This window comes from Diabrotica virgifera, chromosome 8 (genome assembly GCF_917563875.1).
Source record: "Diabrotica virgifera virgifera chromosome 8, PGI_DIABVI_V3a".
Taxonomy (NCBI): domain Eukaryota; kingdom Metazoa; phylum Arthropoda; class Insecta; order Coleoptera; family Chrysomelidae; genus Diabrotica; species Diabrotica virgifera.
This window is the reverse complement of record NC_065450.1, coordinates 207,564,963-207,587,807: the sequence shown is the minus strand read 5'-3', so window position 1 is coordinate 207,587,807 and position 22,845 is coordinate 207,564,963. Positions and strand designations below refer to the sequence as shown.

General features: G+C 32.8%; 2 protein-coding genes across 3 annotated transcripts in view; one reads left to right on the top strand and one right to left on the bottom strand.

The window, feature by feature from the left end:
* Positions 1-22,845, bottom strand: part of LOC114331049 (uncharacterized) — a 527,814-nt gene that overhangs the window by 432,650 nt on the left and 72,319 nt on the right. Inside the window, exon 6 of the mRNA XM_050659330.1 lies at positions 12,749-12,937. Coding sequence (XP_050515287.1) covers positions 12,749-12,937 — 189 coding nt within the window. The remainder of the gene's footprint in view (positions 1-12,748; positions 12,938-22,845) is intronic.
* Positions 1-22,845, top strand: part of LOC114331039 (RWD domain-containing protein 2A) — a 515,824-nt gene that overhangs the window by 442,909 nt on the left and 50,070 nt on the right. The gene's annotated exons all lie outside the window — the stretch shown is intronic.

Here is a 22,845-nt window from a genome sequence, read left to right as displayed (position 1 = left end):
TTTGATATTTTAATGTATGTTTTTAAAGCCAGATTATAATTTTTTTTTGCAAAAAAATTTTTTAATAAAAAATCCGCAAAAACGTAAAATCTATAGTTTTTTTTAAATATCTACAAAACGGAACATGCTAGGTACATACAACCTTATACCAAAAGAAAGGCTGTAATATTTACTACAAATGGCAATACTAATATACAGGGTGTCCCATTAAAAAAATGAGAAAATTTTGTATTTGCAAATAGTGATCACACTGTATATTTTATGGCTATATGTCAAATATTTTAATTTATTTAACAATAACAGTACACTAAAAAAACTTTGACATGTGATTTAAATTTTTATTACCTTCAGCGCCTAATTCACAGCCCTTTGAATATTACCATTTTTCTCAATAAAAGTGTAAATATTTCGAAAATTGTTAACTTTAGGCCTATAATACCTTACATAAATTCTTAATATTTTTAAAAAATACATTTAAAATTATTTAATATATAGGGTGTTCCATTAAAAAAAAACATAGCTTTGGTTCGTACCGTCGTTCTGACTCATCCTGTATATTCGAAAATAATTTTAAATTGTAGACGGCTTCGATATACATTAATTTTGTTTAAAACATTTTTTTGTGTATCCCATAATTTAGCCGTAATCAAAGAAAACCAGAGGTTTGGCGCACCCTGTATATGTCAAAAAATCATAATTAAAAAATCGAGTAACTTTTGTATTTTACATTTTTTTCTGTAAATTCTGTAAATAAAGCAGTTTACAAGGGGGTCAAAATATAGTGAATCACCCTGTACATTCATTAGGGCCGATCGACCGGCTCTGTCCCGTCATTCAGCTGACCGACTATAATACCTTTTATTTATATTCAATTTAGAATGTGTGTACTGATTTTTAGCCTTAGTAAATGGATTTAATCACCTCCGCAGGTAAGCAACTTTGACAAGCTGTCAGTGCCACCTGTTGTACGTTTCGCTTGACCGACCGCAATATGTTTCTCTACACAATCACGGCAATCAACTGTGAAAAAACTAGCTTTAGTAAATTCAGAGAGATTTTTCGACGCTGCCTCTCCGTCTATTATTTGAATATGTTTATTTCAATTAAATTTTCGTTTTACTGAGTCTGGTTTGTAATAGGCCAAACATAATGTCACAATAAACTATGTCACAATGTCTATGTCGTGATAATAAATGGTTTTTAAAGTGTTAACAATATTGAACAGCAATTCGGATTTCTGACAATGAATTTTTTAATTATACAGGGTGTTTCATTAATAATTGTCCGTATAGTAACCGGAGAAACTTTAGCACAAAATACGAAGATTTAACCTAAAACACTTAAATAAAATGTGGTTCCTTACTGAGTTACAGGGTGTTTTATCTAAAAATTTAAAAACTATTTTTGCTCAGCATTTTAAAACTATTCGACGTATCCTTTTCATACTTGGCAGGAAGTATAGGTACTGTACACACTACTAAATTATGTTAAACAAACGTTTCTGGCTATTACCAGAGGCTTACGACGGGGGAAAGTGAATGGTTGACCCTTCTCAAATTCTACGCCACTGGCGAAATTGCTATTTTAGTTCAATTTTTGGATTCTCCAATACTTTCTATGAAAATAATATGCTCTTCATTCGTAACGATAAAGTCATTAGTTTTCGAGGTCTTTGAAGTTAAAAATGAAACGACACGGATATTTTGATTAATGTATTGTGCCGCTTCATTTATAATTTCAAATATCTCGAAAACTAATCATTTTATCGTTACGAATGAAGAGTATATTATTTACATAAAAAGTATTGCAAAATCAAAAATGTACACTAAAATAGCAATTTCGTCAGTGGCGTAGAATTTGGGAAGGGTCAACCAGCCACTATCCCCTGTCGTACGCCCCTGGTAGTAGTTAGAAAAGTTTATTTATCTTAATTTAGTAGGGTTTACAGTACCTACATTTTCTACCAAGTATGATAAGGATACGCCAAATAGTTTTAAAGTACTGGGTATAAATAATTTTTAAATTTTAATTATATGAATCATATCATAAATTAATCAAAATAACTGTGCCGTTTCATATTTAACTTCAAATATCTCGAAAACTAATGACTTTATCGTTACCAATGAAGACTATATTATTTACGTAGAAAGTATTGGTGAATCTAAAAATGGCACTAGAATAGTAATTCCTCCAGTGGCGTAGAATTTGAGAAGGGTCAACCATTCACCATCCCCTGTCGTACGCCTCTGGTAGTAGCTAGAAACGTTTGTTTATCGTAATTTAGTAGGGTGTCTAGTAGTCGCACTTTTTGCCAAGTATGAAAAGGATACATCGAATAGTTTTAAAATGCTGAGCAAAAATAATTTTTAAATTTTTAGATAAAACACCCTGTAACTCAGTAAGGAACCACATTTTATTTAAGTGTTTTAGGTTAAATCTTCGTATTTTGTGCTAAGGTTTCTCCAGTTACTATATGGACAATTATTAATGAAACACCCTGTATAAGTCGTCAGTTGACGGACAAAAAATCGACCATGTCTTTATTCCCTTTACATTCGTGACTGTATCGATATCGGTTTCAGGTTTTGCATAAATCCGAGCAGTAAAATTTGGTCATATTGAAAAAAGGGATCTCTGTCGCACGATTTAGTTCGCTTGTACTCGTTCCGATACCTTTCCTTAATCAAAGTTTATGTAAATCTGAAAAGATGTGGGGTCTTTATTGTCTCATATATCGAGGCTGTTTGATCCCTCGCCGTTACACAAAAAATGGCGTTTTTTATTCGGGATTTATGGGGTGATAGAATTTTTATGGTAACAAGGTAGGCCGCTAGATAGTCCCAGGACGTGATAACGTCTGAATATTTTAAGGGAGATTCCTGAAAATACCGGAGAACGTGTTAGCAGAAAAAAGGAAGGCACTCGTCTAGACTGTAATATTAGGGCTCATGTTTCAGAAATTTGTAAACTTTGAGGGAGGTAATGTTTGTTACGTGACGAGCTTCCGGGATGCCGTTTTTTAATATGGTGGCAGATAAATATCTCTGGGGGCGGCGCGAGTGGGAGTGAGTGGAAAGCGGTATCGCTTTTTCGGGTGTTATGCTTATCGTTTGTCGAGCGTGTGAACCATTTCCGGATATCGAGATCGCTAAACCACGTGATTCGACGTTATTACTCGTTTGCTCTCTTGCCAAAAATGTTTTTTCATCAAGCTTATCCAAACACAAACCATAACTACTTTAAACATTCCAGCTGAATTAATATGACTTATATGGCGTGATTATCTACAGCAATTATTAAAGAAAAACGAAAAAAATTGCTCAACAGAGACAAAACGGAAGATTTCTCTATACAGGGTGGGCCAAAGAAAAGAGTCCACCTCGATATTTGGTAGTGTTGCCAAAAATCGGTCTTGGTCTTGCAGTCTTGGTCTTGTTCTTGCATTTTCGCAAGACCAAGACCAAGACTTACCGTGCAAGACTTAAGCAAGAACAAGACTAAGCCTACGAGACTCTTGCGTCTTGCAGTTAGAACTGAGGGTCGTTTTAGGGAGTAAATAAGTTCAGCTATATTCTTAGATACTCTATGAGAAACAAAAAAAATTGTAACAAAAATTTTGAAAATTGGACTTATGCGCATTACGAACAATACCGTAAACATACATAACGAATCAAAATATCCATTAAAAGAACACTCGACACATTTGACATGTACTCAGAGGTCATTATTATAATGTAAAAATAAAAATTTTTAGTACATCCTTTCTCAGCAGCCGACTTCTTTGCTCTGAAATTAATTGTTCTGGTTTTGAGAATAGTCGTCTTCTTATCATATTCATATAACACAACATTCCTGCGTTGCGACGCCTACAGTAATATCGAATATCGTATCCAAACTTATTAGCACTTATACAGGGTGTTTCATTAATAATTGTCCATATAGTAATTGGAGAAACCTTATCACAAAATATGAAGATTTAACCTAAAACACTTAAATAAAATGTGGTTCCTTACTGAGTTACAGGGTGTTTTATCTAAAAATTTAAAAAATATTTTTGCTCAGCATTTTAAAACTATTCGACGTATCCTTTTCATACTTGGCAGAAAGTGCAACTACTAGACACTCTACTAAATTATGATAAACAAACGTTTCTAACTACTACCAGAGGCGTACGACAGGGGATGGTGAATGTTTGGCCCTTCTCAAATTCTACGCCACTGGAGGAATTACTATTTTAGCGCCATTTTTAGATTCTACAATACTTTCTACGTAAATAATATACTCTTCATTGGTAACGATAAAGTCATTAGTTTTCGAGATATTTGAAGTTAAATATGAAACGGCAAAGTTATTTTGATTAATTTATGATATGATTCATATGATTAAAATATAAAAATTATTTGTACCCAGTACTTTAAAACTATTTGTCGTATCCTTCTCATACTTGGCAGAAAGTGTAGATACTGTACACCCTACTAAATTAAGATAAATAAACGTTTCTAGCTGCTACCAGAGGCGTACGACAGGGGATAGTGGCTGGTTGACCCTTCCCAAATTCTACGCCACTGACGAAATTGTTATTTTAGTGTATTTTTTTATTTTGCAATAGTTTTTATGTAAATAATGTACTCTTCATTTGTAACGATAAAATGATTAGTTTTCGAGATATTTGAAATTAAAAATGAAGCGACACAATACACTGATCAAAATAACCGTGTCCTTTCATTTTTAACTTCAAATATCTCGAAAACTAATGACGCTATCGTTACGAATGACAAGTATATTATTTTCATGGAAAGTATTGGAGAATCCAAGTATTGAACTAAAATAGAAATTTTGCCAGTGGCGTAGAATTTGGAAAGGGTCAATCATTCACTTTCCCCCGTCGTACGCCTCTGGTAATAGCCAAAACGTTTGTTTAACATAATTTAGTAGCTTGTACAGTACGTATACTTCCTTCCAAGTATGAAAAGGATACGTCGAATAGTTTTAAATTGTTGAGCCAAAATAGTTTTTAAATTTTTAGATAAAACACCCTGTAACTCAGTAAGGAACCACATTTTATTTAAGTGTTTTAGGTTAAATATTCGTATTTTGTACTAAGGTTTCTCCAGTTACTATATGGACAATTATTAATGAAACACCCTGTAAAAATTTACATAAATAATTTTTTGCAATATTAGTTTTCTAGGAATCTGAACAGCAGATATCTTATCAGTATGTATACATTATTATAGTTAGACTATTATGTATTGTTTCTGCTGACTGTGTCCTGTGTTATGAGGCACTCGGCTAAACAAAATTTGCCGAAACAGCGCGGCTATTATTTATAAGTATCATAACCAGACAAAATTATAGAGATAATGCCGGATATCGTGTAAATATAATACCGAAATATTATTTTAACGATATACGCTTCACCAAGAACTTAACGCACCACCTTAAAAACGGGTCATTTTTAATGTCTCAAATTTCCTAAACCTGTTGTCCAATTTAAGTGATTTTTTAAATATGCTGTCTTATTCTTTATAAACATCGCAATAATAATAGATATTGTTGCTAGACAGGTCAATTTATTATTGTCAGTGTATACCGGTTGTACCAATCAAACTGTGTTTTTTCTCACTCTGTGGAATATTCTAGCATTATGCTAACTTATTATTCTAGCATGCAATAGCATACTGAAACTAAAGCCCAACTGTAGCCTCATATTTTCTTAACATTATGTTTTTTTTATTCATTTTCTTATATTGGATAATAAAAAAGTTAGGTTATTTTTTAACTAGCCATGTTTTTCATCAATAATACAGATTATTTTTAAATAAGTATGGCAAACTTTAATGGGTAATTCTGCACGAAAGAGTAATGACAGTTTGCTTCATAAACGTTTACTTTATAAATGCTTTGTTTACCAAATAGGGGGGGGTTGAAATTTTTCTTACAAACTGACGATTTATTTATTGCTCTAAAACCGGTTGAGATATGCAAATGAAATTTTGTGTGTTTTAAGAGGTGGTTTTAACTTTAGTTAGTTAGAACATAGGCAGGGATCACTTAGATCGTGGGTTCAAACCCCACCCGGTGTCAATTGTTTAGATATTTATTAATATGGCTAGTCTTTACTATGGCTATGATATTCAAGCTTAAAATGAACCTCTCTGTTACGTTGTTCTAAGATATGCAATAGGCTAATGGGCAACTGCGAGACTTGCAAGACTCTTTCTGCAAGACCAAGACCAAGACCGGGAGCGCAATACCAGGACCAAGACCAAGATCAGGTGTACTGGCGCAAGACCAAGACCAAGACTGTCTAAGTCTGGTCTTGGTCTTGCATTTGGGCAACACTAACATTTGGCAGTAGTTATAAGATTTTAAGGAAATGCCGAAACAGGTCCATTTTTGTTTTTATATAACAATTTTTTTATATATATTTCATACTAATGACGTCATGCATCAGGACGTGATGACGTAATCGATGATTTTTTTAAATGGGATTAGGGGTCGTGTGGTAGCTCATTTGAAACGGTGCTCAATTCTCTATTCAGTAATAAAGTCTACACAACGTATGTTGCTTAGAATTAATCAATTTATCCATTTCCGAACTTATTTAAACATTTGTTGACCCCCGAGAAGGGGTGAGTGTAACCAACGGCACAATTTCAACTTTTAAGTGAAGGATAGGTAGAACCTAAATAAAACTGTTTATGCAATTCGGAGTTGACCCTGAAAATTACACAGTATCGCCGTATTTCCAGTTCATTTACTGGGCTAACCACACATTCTGCTGAGTACACCATTGGGACCGTACAAGTTAGGAAGAGTGACACCTAGTGTCATAGCTCAGCAACATTTGTAGTACTTTTAATTATATCGGCCAATTTTATTAGTCATGGTTACTGGATAACTGTCAAGGCCATAGCCCAAAAAGAAGAAGAAGAAAAAGTAAGACTGAGGTTATGTTATTAAAAGATAAACATTGTAGGTATATAGGGTGAGGCAGATAAAGGGCCTATTAGAAATATCTCGAGAACTAAAGTCAACAGAATCATGAAAATTGGAATGAAGGGGTTTTGAAGAGTGATCTATTTAATGAAAGTATTTTCATCTATTTTCTACTTCCGGTTATACCGGAAGTTGCTTATAACTTCGTTTTTTTAAATGGGATACCCTGTATGTTTTTACATTTTTGGATTCTACTCGATGTCTTCTTTCTTAATATATGAGGTTTTATATTATTATACAGGGTAGTTTAAAAGATAATTACGTATTTTTATTAATTTCGTAGCAACTTTCACACCCTGTAGAATTATAGTACTTTGACATCAAAAATTCTATTTACGTTCAGATGATTTCTAATATAGTCTACTATTGTTAAACATTATTAGTATAGCTATATATTGAATTTTAGTATACAGGGTTGGTCCAAACACGGAATGAATATTTTCTGAGTTTTCTTAAATGGAACACCCTGTATTTTAGTATTATAATGAAATTATATTTTATGGTACTTCTTTATTTTATAAGCATTCCCTATATCTAACTGCTTTAATTTGTGAGTTATTGGTGATTCAAACCAAACATTAATTGCAACAAAAAATACGTGAAATTTTATTAGGTTGGCCTTGAAAATATTCAGTCACAAATAATTTTTCGGAAATGAATACATATTAATCTAGACTGATCGTTAAAATTCCCAATAATGGTTGAGTTATCAAAATACTTACGTAGTTAAGATTGTTGGTGCGATTAACAATTAAGCACAAATTAAAGCAGTTAGGTACAGGGAATGCTTAAGAAATAAAAAAAGTACGACAAATATCATTTCATTACAATACTAAAATACAGAGTGTTCTATTTAAAAAAACTCAGAAAATACTCATTCCGAGTTTCGACCAACCCTGTATACTAAAATTCAAAAATTAGCTATACTAATAATTTCTGACAATAGTAGACTATATTAAAAATCATTTGAACAAAGTTCTTGATGTCAAACTACTCCAATTCTACAGGGTGTGAAAGTTGCTACGAAATTAATAAAAAAAACCTAATTATCTTTTAAACTACCCTGTATAACAATACAAAACCTCATATTTTAAGAAATAAGACTTCGAGTAGAATCCAAAAATGTAAAAATATACAGGGTGTCCCATTTAAAAAAAACGAAGTTATAAGCAACTTCCGGTATAACCGGAATTAGCAAATAGATGAAAATATTTTCATTAAATAGATCACTCTTCAAAACCCCTTCATGCCAATTTTCATGAGTCTGTCGCGTTTAGTTCTCGAGATATTTCTAATAGGCCCTTTATCTGCCTCACCCTGTATAGTAAATAGAATTAATTATGAAAATGCAGAATTACAAGTACGTAAAATACAATTAATTAGATTCACTTTAATAATTGCATATTATATAAATATTGTGGAGCAACATTAATGCCCGATTTCATAATGACAACCTAAAGTACACTTTAACTAGGCAATAAAGTGCATAAAGTACATAAAATTACTTACTTCTGCTTTATTAAGATGGAAATCCACTTTTCTCTTTGTATTGATTTGTGCTTAGAACTTGGAAACTAATTGACTTAAATTGACTCAAGATGAGACTTAAATTGACAATTTCTTGTTGTATATTTACAATTTTTTATAACACAATATAATACTAGCTTCAGAACAACATTATAACACCATGACAGTAGGTATGAAATATGTCAATATGACAATTTTAATTGACAATGAATTATTTAAGAAAGATACAAGATTTCTCCGCTACTCGCGGACGATCGTTTCTCATAACCCCTCCAAGTACTTGCACAGAGCGAATACAGTGATGAGCGCGCTAATAGAGAGATATCGCAAATGCATTTTTATCGCACGCTAATAGCGGAATACGCTATTTTGACATGTACGCAAGCGCAGAGTGAATGTTACGCTAATACCGGATAACGTGTCCCGCTATTTAGGTTGAAATAAGGGACGGTAATAACGTTAACGCTAATTTGACATTTGGGATGAAACATAAAAATAATTTATAGAATACAAATTTTATAAACTAAAAACTGTGAATCATCTTGTTTCTTGTGTTGAGAAATACGTTGCGTTCTTATTTTGTCTACAATAGACTACTTTTTGTGGTTATGATATTTTATATTATTTTGATACTGATTATTTATATTTATTGTTTGTCAAATCATTAAAATTAAAATACATGTCAACCTGCTCAATATCCAAATTCATTTTTCAATAAAAAACAATTATTATTCAACATTAATTTCCAGGTTACATTTTAATCCCAAAAGTCGGTTGTCATAATAACGTTAAGGCCCGCCCCCAGAACATTTGCGATAACTCTGTTGATGCCTGTGTTGGAATACACCGTTATCCCTTATTTACGTCTTGACACACTAATAACGTTTGCCTTTGCGATATCTCTCTAATAACCGGCAAAATAACGCAAAAAATAGACAACATAATGCATTGTGAAATAAAAAGAGATGAAACAAGTAGAGGTGGAAATTATCCATATAAACGTATATATTAACATTACATTAGATAGTTTCCCACCTATAGACGTATCGGAGGAGTAGGACAACTGTCACTGTGACAGGAGAATTTTATAAAATACTCCTGTCACAGACGTCTAAAGGTGGGAAACTATGTAATGTAATGTTGAGTAGTTATAAGTACGTTTAAATCGGTAATCTCTACTAGTTTCATCTCTTTTTATTTCGCAAGTATTATGTTTTCCATCTTTTGCGTTATTTTGCCGGTTATTAGTGCGCTCACTATTAAGGGGATCGGTACAAAGTTTCAGCTCCAATGCTATTTAAATGGGATACATTTTTTTTTCGAATCCTGAGAAAACTAATAAGTATTTTTAAAAAATGTAAACGCAGAATGAAAGATTACGTTCTTACTGAGATCAGAAAGTCCCTGAAAACTTCTATAATGTTTATTTTGATATGATACAGGGGTGAAAAAACTAACAGAAAATGTGTGATTTTTAATTTCAGATATCTTATTCAAAAGAAACTTTTTATTTATTCGACTTTCGGCCCTCGATAATAATTTAGTCTTTCATTCTGCGTTTAAATTTTTGAAAAATATTTATTAGTTTTTTCAGGATTCGAAAGAAATGGACAACATGTCCTTGGTGATATTATCCAAATCGAACATTCGCTATCTTTGTCATCCAACGCACTGAGAGGAATAGAATATGGTGATATGGTGACAAGACAGTGACAATTTTAAATATTTGACATGGCATCGGGAATATTTTGAGTTGTTGATTAAATAATATTGATAGTGTATTTGATAAATAATAGTTGATTTGTGAACTTAATAAAAAGTATTGATTATTTATGGAAGATCCAAGCAGAGAATACACCAGGATATATTCTGTGATCCAAGTATTTTGTTGTTAAAGATGTTTAAAATTGTAAGCGTTCCATAGTAACAATATATTATTAAAAAATCACTTTATCACTTTTCCTCTTTTCTCGATTGAGTATTAGTTTTTGTTGTACAGTATCTAAATTATTACAATCGCTAGTTAGTGATCAATGTATAGTTTGTATAGTGAAAAAATTATCATATTAATTAACTGCATTAATAATGCAATTATACAAGTAACAGTTATCCAAGAACATTCAAAAGCCATCTCTTTAAAGTAAATGATGACATTTCTCAAGTAGTGTTTACATATCCATACCAGTGAGAATTTTACTACACATAATTTGCCGTGTAAAGACAGAAAAATTAGGGATAGCGGTAAAATATTTGCGCCCATGCCCTTAAATGACACCTTTAAAAACCTATGATTGATTTATTAGTCCGTTCTTTAACGGTAAAATATTGCAAAACCTCTAAATTTTAAAGAACCGCTTGGATTGACATGAAATTTGGCATACACATAGCTAACAAGTCAAAGAAAAAAGTGATATTGTGCCGATATGTGCTTTTGCCCCGGGGGTGGTTTTCACCCCCTCTTGGGGGTGAAAAAATATTCGTCCAAAGTAAGTCCGGAAATCGATAAACTGACTAATTCTAAGAAACTTTTGTTCTATAGAGTTTTTTTCACTAAGTCAATATTTTTCGAGTTATTTGCCAGTGAATATGTTCATTTTTTCAACAAAATAACCACGCTTTTAGACGGTTTTTTGCAAATAATTCAAATAGTAAGTATTTTGTCGAAAAAAGATTCTTAGCAAAAATATAGCCTGTAAAATATTTTAAAAAATGGTGTATAATATATCACGTTTGTATACCTAGTAGAAGCAGAGTTATAGCTAATTAAAAATAGGTTCACGTTCGTAAAATTTAAAATGGAATACTTTAACGTGAAATAACCACAAATGTTATTACAACTTATTTAAAGTGTTTAATAAAAGCTTAATTTTTGTTTTATAGAAAAAATTTCTAGCATCAAAAGTAAACAAGTTACGCTCAAAATAAAGTTAATCCCTTTTTTTTTGGTAAAAAAATCGGGAAAATCACCCCCTAATTAGTATCTCAAATGAACTTAATCGTTACGACTTCACAAGTTTCTTGACTCGCGTATGTATTGTTTATATGATCTGTAAGTTTCATCGGTTCAAAGTCCTTATTTTTGAAAGGGCTGTAGTTAAAAGGGGTTGAACGAGTCACTGATCACGAATGTATGCAAATTTTGAAACACCAAATCTTAATCAATTTTTGTCTAACAGAAAAACAAAAAAATACATGATATTCAGAAAAGCAATGCGGACTTTTTTTTGTTTTTCGAGATTTTTGGTATCTCTAACAATTTTTAAGTTATTTTGAAAAAAATCATATTTTTCAAAATTAAAATTTTTAAAAATTTCACTTTAAAATCAATTTTTTTCAAAAATAAGCACTTTGAATCGATGAAACTTACAGATCATATAAACACAACAAAAGTAAAATAATTTATGGAGCGGTAACGATTTATTTCATTTAAGTTGCTAATTAGGGGGTGGTCTTCCCGATTTTTTTTTTTGCCAAAACAAAAGGGACCAGCTTTATTTTGAGCGTAACTTGCTTACGTTTAATGATAAAAACTTTTTATAAAAACAGAAATAAAGCTCTTTTTAAACACTTTAAAAAGGTTATATGGATTCTCCCCAAAAAGTGCTCAATTTTTTGGATATTTCACTTCAAAGTATTCTATTTGAAATTTGGTGAATATGAATCTATTTTTCATTGGCTATAACTCTGGCTTTACGAGGTCCCGATACCTAACGCGTACAGCATTTTTTTTACTTTTTTACAGGCCATATTTTTGCTAAGAACGTTTTTTTCGACAAAATACCTACTTTTTGAGTTATTTGCGAAAAACCGTCTAAAAATGTAGTTATTTTGTTGAAAAATGAACATATTCACTCGCAAATAACTCGAAAAGTGTTGACTTGACGAAAAAGTTCTATAGAACAAAAGTTACTTAAAATTAGTCAGTTTATCAATTTTCGGATTTATTTTGGACTTATATTTTTTCACCCCCAAGAGGGGGTGAAAGTCACCCCAGGGCAAAAGCACACATCGGCACAATATCACTTTTTTTCTTTGACATGGAAGCTATGCGCATGCCAAATTTCATGTCAATCCAATCGGTTCTTTAAAATTTAGAGCAAAAACCGTGAAAGAATGTACTATTTATCTACTCGTATTATCATGTTGTTGATCTTTGTGCTACAAAAATAATTTTCGTCGAGTGGACGTGAATACAAAACGACAGAAAAATATTCCTTACCTTCGTGATATAAATTGGCAACGACGAGGAAACTCTCGATGTGTCTTTCCTCCTCCTCATCCTCGATATCAATCTCGAAGTATTTGATATCTTCGCAGCCGTACGTCAATATCTTCTGGAAGAGCTCATACTTGTCGGTGTTCACGTTGTATTTCAATATCTCCGAATAGACGTCGTCGTTTTCCTCACCTGAAAGGAGACACCCTGAATCGAACCACCCCAATCCCCATCGGTTATATTTTATTAAAGACCAGAACCGGGAGAGTACAGGGTTGTTCGACCGCAATGTTTGTTTTGGGGAAGGGAATTCCTTCCGAGACGATATTAAGGTCTCGTTACTGTCGAATTTAATGACAACTTTATTGGTTGTCACAAACGAATGTCGAATGCGATGGAAAAAGAAATTTAACACAATGAAGGCTTTGTTTAAAAGAATTATTTTATATACATACGTTTAACTTTATTGTGTAAAAACTTTTGTTAAGTTTTATTACTCTGGGCTAATTAGCAAAATACAAGGAAAAGTTATTTACCAGCAATTTTATTGCTGGAATCGAATCTTATTATTGTATGTATTAATAATATAGATATGCAAAGTCCGCAGGTAGTGTGCTACTTTTTTTATAAACAAAATGACGCCCGAGAATCGTGTTTTTTCAATTTTTGCTCTATAACTCCAAAGATTTTAACTTTAGACCAAAAATACCCAAATAAAAATTCACCGCAATTAAATTCTGCATAGAGACGTGTTTTTCAGATTTACTTCGACGAAAACTTTCCCCGGAAAAAGCGGGTTTTTCCAACAAAATCTTTAATTTTCAACTAAACTTTTAGATAAGTAGTTGTTAATCAATAATTAAATAACTGGGTAATGTAAAAGCCCTTTCCGCATATATTATAATTCCAGAAGTCTATGTAAATTAAATGGACAGTTTAGCAACAATTAAAATGTTAATTAAAAATTTACGGTCGCTATAATAACGACAATAATTATGATGCATAAGAATAACTATGATTTTTTCATAAAAAGACACTATACCTATCTAATGTACTTTACAGAATTGAAATTGGACTATTTAAGCGGCCTCAGGAATATTTTAAAATTATAAACAATTTTTTGGTTTATAAACAATTATAATATCGCGGGAAATATTAAACTAAATTAAATTGTGAAAACGGTATTCGAAAGACAGCGGCAGGACGCTTCTTTTAAAAGAAAAAAAGTTTAATTATGACGAGTGGTTCCTGAGATACAACCGGTCAAAGTTGACCGGAATTTACGGCAAAGATATAAACAATAGGATCATAATTTTCAAACCATCACCTTTTTATTTTTGTCCTCTTTCTCCACACCAATTTTCATATCTTTAAAATCCTCATAACATATATTATTATAATAAAAACTATCGATAATACGTGTGAAAATTGCCAAAAATAGCAAAATTCCAATCAAAAATTAAGTTGGAGAAAATGTAACCCTCAAAGTTCAAAATCGGTACACGTTAACAAAATGCATTTTCTCGGCTTCCCATGGAGCAATTTCCTTCATTCTTTTTTTGTTCCCTAATAACTCGAGTAGGGCCATCGAACTACCAGTAAGAACTTTCAACACGAAAACTCTCAGTTTTAAAATACTATTTACCATTTTAACTCTTATTAAATTGGTGGATTCTGCATCTGAGATTCTTCAATTTGTTAGTAGATGTCGCTGTATCGCGTCTGATGGGAAATTTGAATTATTTTTCAGATTCCCTTTAAAATGATGGTAGAGCTGTTTTTCGGTCCAGAGGTAGGCACACTAACGAAAGCTACTGAGGACGCCTGAAATGGTAGAAACAGAGCCTGTCTAGCTGGTGTGCAACCCTCTGAATCGAAAACAAGCAAAACCATCATTTATTATTTTTATTTCCTTTACTCGGATTTGAGTACTGAAAGTTCCTCTGCTGTCCGTTTTTCCTAGATGAATGAAAGCGGAATGTGATCGTTTATATTCGTCGTCTGCTGTCTTATTAATTGAAAAAGTCGCAGATTAAGGATGTACCAGTAAGAACTTTCAACACGAAAAATCTCAGTTTTAAAATACTATTTACCATTTTAATTCTTATTAAATTGGTGGATTCTGCATCTGAGATTCTTCAGTTTGTGTTATAATATAATCTTGCGATTCGATAATATCCCTCAAACAGGCAAGACCGTCTTAAGACGGTCTTTGCATTTTAGCTGATAAAACTTATAACGAATGGTTTTTGCTGCCACAGTAACGACATGCATTTTTAATAAACCTTACTTGACGTTATTCGATACAACTAAACACATTCTGGCATCGCGATTACGTTATTATCGTTAGTCAAGTGCTAACATCCCATAAAGTGGCAGTGAAAATTATTTCTTCATAAACATTATTTTTAAATCGTCAAAAAACACGTTTAGATCAAAGTGATCAACTTGATAATTTTATGGTAAGTAGATTATATTTCATGTTTCAGTAATATAATAAGCTTTTAGTAAAAACTATTGTGTAAATAGGCTTTATAAACAAAAATACCAAGACAATCTCAAGACGGTCTTGCCGGTTTACGTATAAAAATTATCCTCTTCAGTATGAAATTTTGTTATCTTTTTGTGCGTAGGAACATGCTTATTTTCCTGTTGTTCTATTATTTTTCTTTTCTGTGATAGATGCATCGTCTAAATCGTAACCATAAGAACAAAATCAATTTGGAAGAATTGTCTGATGAACAATTATTCGACTTTATTGATTCCGTTGAAATCGACGATAGCATTTATAGTAGTGACGATAGTATTCTGGATCCCGACTATGTTGGTGATAGTATTGAGCCTGAAAAGCCTTACAACCTATCCGAGGTATCAGAGGCTAAATCACAAGTTATTGACGAATGCATTCAGGAAATGCTTGAAGCTGAGCTAACTGATGCATTTGTAAATGATATAAATTTGTCAATGGATATTAGCAATGTTGATCAACCACCAGCTTCTTCAGCATTAGTTTTATTTATTAGTTTCGGATATTCTATCATTTTGTCGACATGGCCGCCACAAACGCATTCATACTATATAAACGTATACGTGCCGAAAAGGCAAATAATTCCAGTGACTGTTGCGAAGAGGAGAGGCCTTGTTTCTTTCAAGGAAAAACGAAATGTAGGTCGACCATCATCAGCTCGAAATGGTGAACCTGGTTCTTCTAGTAAAACTAGTTCATCTGGTGTTAAAAAAAGAGCGGTTCATCAAGTTGCTGATGTACGTTTTGATGGTGAAAACCATTTTCCCGTTTGGGTTGATCGAAAAGGCAAGAAGCGGTGTAAGCTGTGTAAAAAATCTGATACGCAGCTTGTTTGTTTCAAATGTGACCTCCATTTATGCGGCACAGTCGGTAAAAATTGTTTTTTTGGATTACCACCATCAAAAATAACATGTTATATACTCATTTTTCTTAATAAATCTTGTTTTATAATAAACATCTACCAAATTTATTTTTTACTCATAACCCGACAAGACCGTCTGTAGACGGTCTTCACTATTTCTCACCTAGCACTTATTCTAGACAAAATTTTTAGCAGAAAATTTAGAAATAAGTTATTTTTGCCTATATTTTCTTCAAAAAAGATATCAACTTCAACAGATAATTTTTACGATTTGGCCTGTTTAGTCCAGGATCCGAAACTTTTCACCTCGCAATTTTTACAGAATGGATCGATTTGCTTAAATATTTGAGGATAAGTAGTGGATAGTCCAGGGATCAAAATCTATATGATACCGAAAGGCGCTTTTACCATGGGGATGGTTGCCACCCCATCTCGGGGGTGGAAATTTTTTATTATATTTTGACCACAAAAGTTGATAAAAACATTCATTCTTAGCAAAAAATGCTCTATACATTTTTTTGATAAAGTTAATAGTTTTCGATTTATTCGCTATGAAAATGTTAGTTTTATATATGGAAAAAATCAATGTTTTTCGATAATACTCATTTACGATTCAGTTAATTTTTGCCGTAGAAAAAAAATTTTTCAAACCACGTTCTTGGGAATTAAATAGCCTACAATTTCATATTTGAACATTTTTTCGTATCTCTTATGCTAATCTTTGTATTCTGAAGAAAATGGCATTTTTTACCAAACTACAAAAATTCGTTATTCGCTTTTAACTCCAGTTTCTTAAAAAGTAATCATTCTAAGCCAGTCAAACTTCTAGAATCTATTAATAATACATAAATAAAGAAGGATGAATAAGGCCAATGACTAAAATCACCGCTAACTTACATTATTATGCTTCCAATTGTATTTCTCCTTCTTTTTTTTTTTTCAAAAAAATATATTAATTTTTTAACCGAAATTTTATTATTTTTTATCTTAAAAAGTTTGGTAAAAAAGAATTTTGTAGGTTTTTACAAGATCTATAAGCGTATTAATATTAAATCGTTTTAAAGTCCTCAATCACAAAAAGAGGTGACTTTGAAAGGGTTGGTAAAGGTGATTTTTGCATGTTATTACAAGTTTTAATTGTCACTAGCTCACTTAATTTTTGCTGTAGAAAAAATATTTGCAAACCAGATTATTGGAAATTAGACAAGCTACAATTCCATATTTAAACATTTTTTCGTATCTCTGATGCTAATCTTTCTATTCTGAAGAAAGGGCCATTTTTTTCCAAACTACAAAAATTCGTTATTCGCTTTTATCTCCATTTTTTTTTAAACTAATCATTATAAGCCGGTCAAACTTCTAGTACCTATTATTAATACATAAATAAAGAAGACCAAATAAGGTCAATAACTAATTTTAATTAGGGTGGTGGTTAGGATGTTGCTTCCGATCACTTTTTCGCTAAAAAAATAGGGACTGACATTCTTTTCATTATAAGTCACTTAATTTTTGAGCTAGAGACTTCTTTTTTATTTCCGGATATAGATATTTTTAAATACTTTAAATTAGTTTTAACGAGTTATCCTCTAAAAATGCATAGTTTTGCCGTCTTTTGACTTTGAAACTACAATATTTAGAATTTGACGAAGAAGAGCTAACATATAATAAAGTATAGCTCGATTACTAGTGGTCTTAGAGAAAATTAAAAAAAGCGGTTTTGTTTATTTTTTAAAAGGTAGATTTTTGTTAAGTAAAGTTGTTTTGATAAAACCAATACTTTTGGAGTTAGTAGCAGAAAACTTATTAAAAACATTAATTTTTTCAATATAAAACTAACAATTTCGATAGCAAATAAATCGAAAACTATTAATTTTATCAAAAAAATGTATAGATCGTTTTTTGCTTAGAATGAATGTTTTTACCAACTTTTGCGGTCAAAATATAATAAAAAATTTCCACCCCAAGATGGGGTGGCAACCACCCCCATGGTAAAAGCGCCTTTCGGCACCATATAGATTATGATCCTTGGACTATCCACTACTTATTCTCAAATTTTCAAGCAAAATCGATTCATTCTGTAAAAATTGCGAGGTTTTGTCCTATTCGAAGCTTCATTACTTGGACTATGTTAGAGGGATATACTTGATTTGAGGACCTCTAAAGCCCGTATAACCCTGTATAAGTCACACAGGGATGTGTATGGGACGTAGAACGAGTTTTCAATTTATTTTCGGTGCGTATTAGAGGTATTAACTCTACGGTTTGGTGTTATTACGGTTGTACCTCTTCTTCGATTTCCATATACACGTATCCGAAATCGCTGTTTTTTCGCTGCTGGATACATGATTGAGGTTCGAAAAAGGGGCACCGTTTCAGCGGATAAAGGAGGTGGATTAATTTTCAGAAATTCCGATAAAGAGAGCCTCGCGATGGGAAAGCGGGAGAGGGACATCCAGTGGAAATTGTGGTTTTAATGACTAATATGGGGTTTTGGTGGAGGTGTATAAACAGGATATTTGAGGTTTTGGGTTTTACGAAGTGAAAAAAATTGAGTGGCGTGATATAAAAACTTTGCCTTTATATATTAAGTATCGGAAAAATCCAGGGCCGGACGTCAGAAAAACTCAACCTTTTTCTTTGAATGGCGTTGGTGTTTAAGGTTATTTGATGTTTGTTTTGAATATGGACGATCATCATAATAATTTTTGAAGGTATACTTCTTTAGGCGCGTTGGGAGTAAATTTATATGTGCTTGAATTCATCAAAAGTCTTGGTTCTGAGCGCAGCTCAAACGTTATACGGGCTCTGATTGGGTAATTACAATGACCTGTCAACAATTGTTCAATATGTCGGTTACGGGTAAACAAATGTTGTGTATATTAGTTTTTATTATTGTCAGGATAGACAAAAAGGCAAGTTTATAATTGTAGTGACTTTTTAAAAAGTTTTTAAAAGCAACAGGTACGTAATTATTGTAAATATTTCATTATTGAGATAATCAAATGAAATTTGGTGTGTTTTAAGATGTAGTTATAGCGCATTTTTTGACATACAATTAAGAACTTTATATTCACCATTGGCGCGCGTACGGGTAATGGTATGAATTTTTTAAAGAAAAAAAATAATACGCCACTGAGATATTTCAAATTAAAAATTATTTTGAATTCCTCGTTCAATTTCTGACAAACAATCTATCGTCCCGTTTTTTTTTATACGACGCTTCGTTTTCATGCAAGAAATAAAATAGTTTAACGCTTACAAAGTATTCGACGAAGTTTCTATATGAACGTGTAGAAAGTTATGTCGAATACTTTGTAAGCGTTAAGATATTTTATTTTTTACATGAAAACGAAGCGTGGTCTGAAAAAACGGGAAGATATATTGTTTGTCAGAAATTGAACGGGGAATTCAAAAATATTTTTTTTTTAATATTTCAATGGCGTACTGTTTTTTTTTCTTTAAAAATCATCAGTTTGTAAGAACAAATTTAACACTCCGTATCTAGGAAACAAATGAAAATCGAATAAAAACATATGAGTTATTTTTAGTTATTATTACATATATTATACAGTCTTATTTGGTGCGTTCCTCCCCACTCACACTGTATAACAAAACGAAACATCTGTTAGGGTGGGTGATCGTCAAACTCAGAAATTCGTGGGGACATACGTGGAGAAATACCTACTTCAAGGGGACACCATATCACCGAAACTGTTCACTATAATAGCTGATAGACGCCAAATAACTTTTAAATCAGCTCCACCTTTCCTTGCTTGAAGGGAGATTGCAAATAAATATATCTAAAACCCAGATGATGACAAATGTTGTAGTTATCGAAGAGATAAGCGAAGAAACATGATCCATAAACCAGATTTCTCTCTATCTCCTGTCGTTTCCCCATTACTGAGGATCGAGATTTCTTCCAATATTCCTAACAATGTTTCTCCATTGGTCTCTATCTTCAGCTGCTCTAAGAGCTTCGCAGAATGAGTTTCCAGCTGAATGCTTTATTTGGTCAGACCATCTGGTTGGTGATCGTCCTCTTGATCTTCTCCCGGAACGTTTCCAGATACAATTAATCTCTCCAAATTATCGTCATATCTGCGAACCACGTGACCAAAGAATTGCAAAATACGTTGCAGACATATTGTGGACAGCCTTTTTTTAATATTGAGTTGGTTTTGAATGGAAACGTTTGTCCTATGAGCTGTCCAAGGTATGCGCAGCATTCTTCTCCAGCACCACATCTCAAAGGCATCAATTTTTTGGTGCTCGAATAGAAACGTTTGTCCTATGAGCTGTCCAAGGTATGCGCAGTATTTTTCTCCAGCACCACATCTCAAAGGCATCAATTTTTTGGCGCTCGCATGCGCGAAGAGTAAAAGTCTCTGCTCCGTATAGAAATATTGAGAATACAAGGGCATTCACCAGTCTCATCTTGATATTTTGAGAGATAGATCTGTCTTTCCAAACTTTAGTTAGGCGGCTCATTGCATTTTTTGCCATACCAATACGTCTCCGGACTTCTGCTTCACAGTTACCATCGTTAGTTATACTAGACCCAAGATAGATAAAGGTGTTTACTATCTGGTCTTCCTGTAATATGTTAGTCAGTTGAATAGTGTCAAATCTGTCGACCACCATTATTTTTGTCTTAGCTTTATTGATTTTCAGACCAACTTTATTGCTTTCGTACTCAACTCTTCGCAGAAGATCAAACATTTCTTTCTCATTTGCTGCTATAAGTATAGTGTCATCAGCAAATCTTAAATTGGAGATTTTCCTACCAGCTACTGTTACTCCACCGGCCCATCCTTCTAAAACCATCCTCATAACATGTTTACCATAAATGTTAAATAAGGCAGGTGACAACACGCATCCTTGTCTACCACCTCTCTCGGTCTTGAATTGGTTTGAGAACTTCTGATCTAGTCGTACTGTCGCTATATTAGACTGGTGCAGATTTTTAATAAGTGTCACCAGGTGCATTGGTGCGCCCATTTCTATTAAAATTGGCCACAGATTTATCCAGCTTACACAATCAAATCCCTTTTGGTAGTCAACGAAGCTTATAATCATAGGTACTTGAAATTCTGACTTTTCAATGAGTTGTCTCAGGTTCAGGATTTGTTCCTTTGTACCTTTACCCTTTACAAACCCCGCTTGTTTCTGAGGTATTTGGTAATGTAGATAGGTTTTTAATCTGTTTTTGATGATATACAACAAGATTTTACTAGCATGTGTTATTAGTGACAGTGTGCGGTAGTTTTCACATCTGGTAGTACGGTAGTAGTTCCTTTTTTGTGTAGTGGGATATAAATTGAGGTACACCAATCAGATGGCCATTTTCCTGAATTCCAAAAAGCTACACAGATAGAATGGATGATAATAACGTGTGATCCAAAATTATTGTCACCATAGCTAGCTCTGAACGACAGAGATAGCTATACAGTGCATATCTATTCTTAATTCAGATATACTTTCCAGTTTACGTCAACTTTGCAGTGTACGTCAACTTAACAAGAAAAGTTAGGTTATGTAAAGATGTTGGTGGTGGAAATATTATACAGCATCTTGTGTGATTTTATTTATTATTGTTACTTATAATTTTTTTAATTCTTTTTATTTTTGATTAAAGTTCTTTGTTAAAGGTTTTGACTGATTTTTTATGATTTATAATGTTAATCAAAATTAATTGATAAACCGATGATATAAATTCAGATTAAAATAAGACATACGTAATTTTTTGCACGGCTAGCTTTGATCCCAATAATTGTGGATCGCTCGTTATCATTACACATATTACATTACATAATATCATTACACATATTACATATTATGTAATCCTTTGTCACCTAGTAACTGTAGTATTTCACATGGTATTGAATCAATGCCTGGGGATTTATTTCACTCTAGTGATTTCATTGTATCTTTGACTTCAGCGAGTAAGACAGTAGGTTCTCTAGGGTAGTCAGAAGGCCACTGATTTTCTGCTGATACCCCGTTATTTTTATATAGCTCGCCACAGTAGTTTTGCCATGTTTCCAATATTTCATCAGTATCGGTCTTTAAATTACCTTCCTTATCTATTACAGACCACGTTTGAGGTTTAAATTCTCTGGTAAAGAGTTTGATCTTCTGGAATAAGTCCCTCGGTTCATTTCGACAGCCAGGTTCCTTTATCTCTCTGCATATTTGAGAGATGTAATCAGCTTTATCTTTGCGGCACTGTTTTCTGATTTCTCTCGATAACGCTCTGTATTCATCGTTTGTTCCGTATCTAGTTTTATGTTCTTTTCTGCGTTGAATCACAGTCCACGTATTATCGGATATCCATGGCTTACGGCCAGTGGAAACCGCTGCCTTACAGTCTTTTGCAGCCTCGATTACCTTATCTTTGAGATAGATCCAAGTGCTCTCAGGGTCACTATCTACTTGGTCTAAAGAAAGAGCATCTTCTAGGTTTTGTTGGAAGTCATTGATTTTTGATGGATTTAAAGACATGACTTTTCTCTGGGGTCTTCTTTTGGGGAATTTAAAACGAAGTAGAGCGTTCAATACCATGAGTTGATGAGCGCTTTCACAGTCTGCGCCGGGATATGTTTTACACTTGATGGACGACGACTTCCATCTTGATCTTATTAGGATGTAGTCTATTTGATTCCTTGTTCGTCCATCTGGGCTGCGCCATGTGTATAATCTCCGTGGATA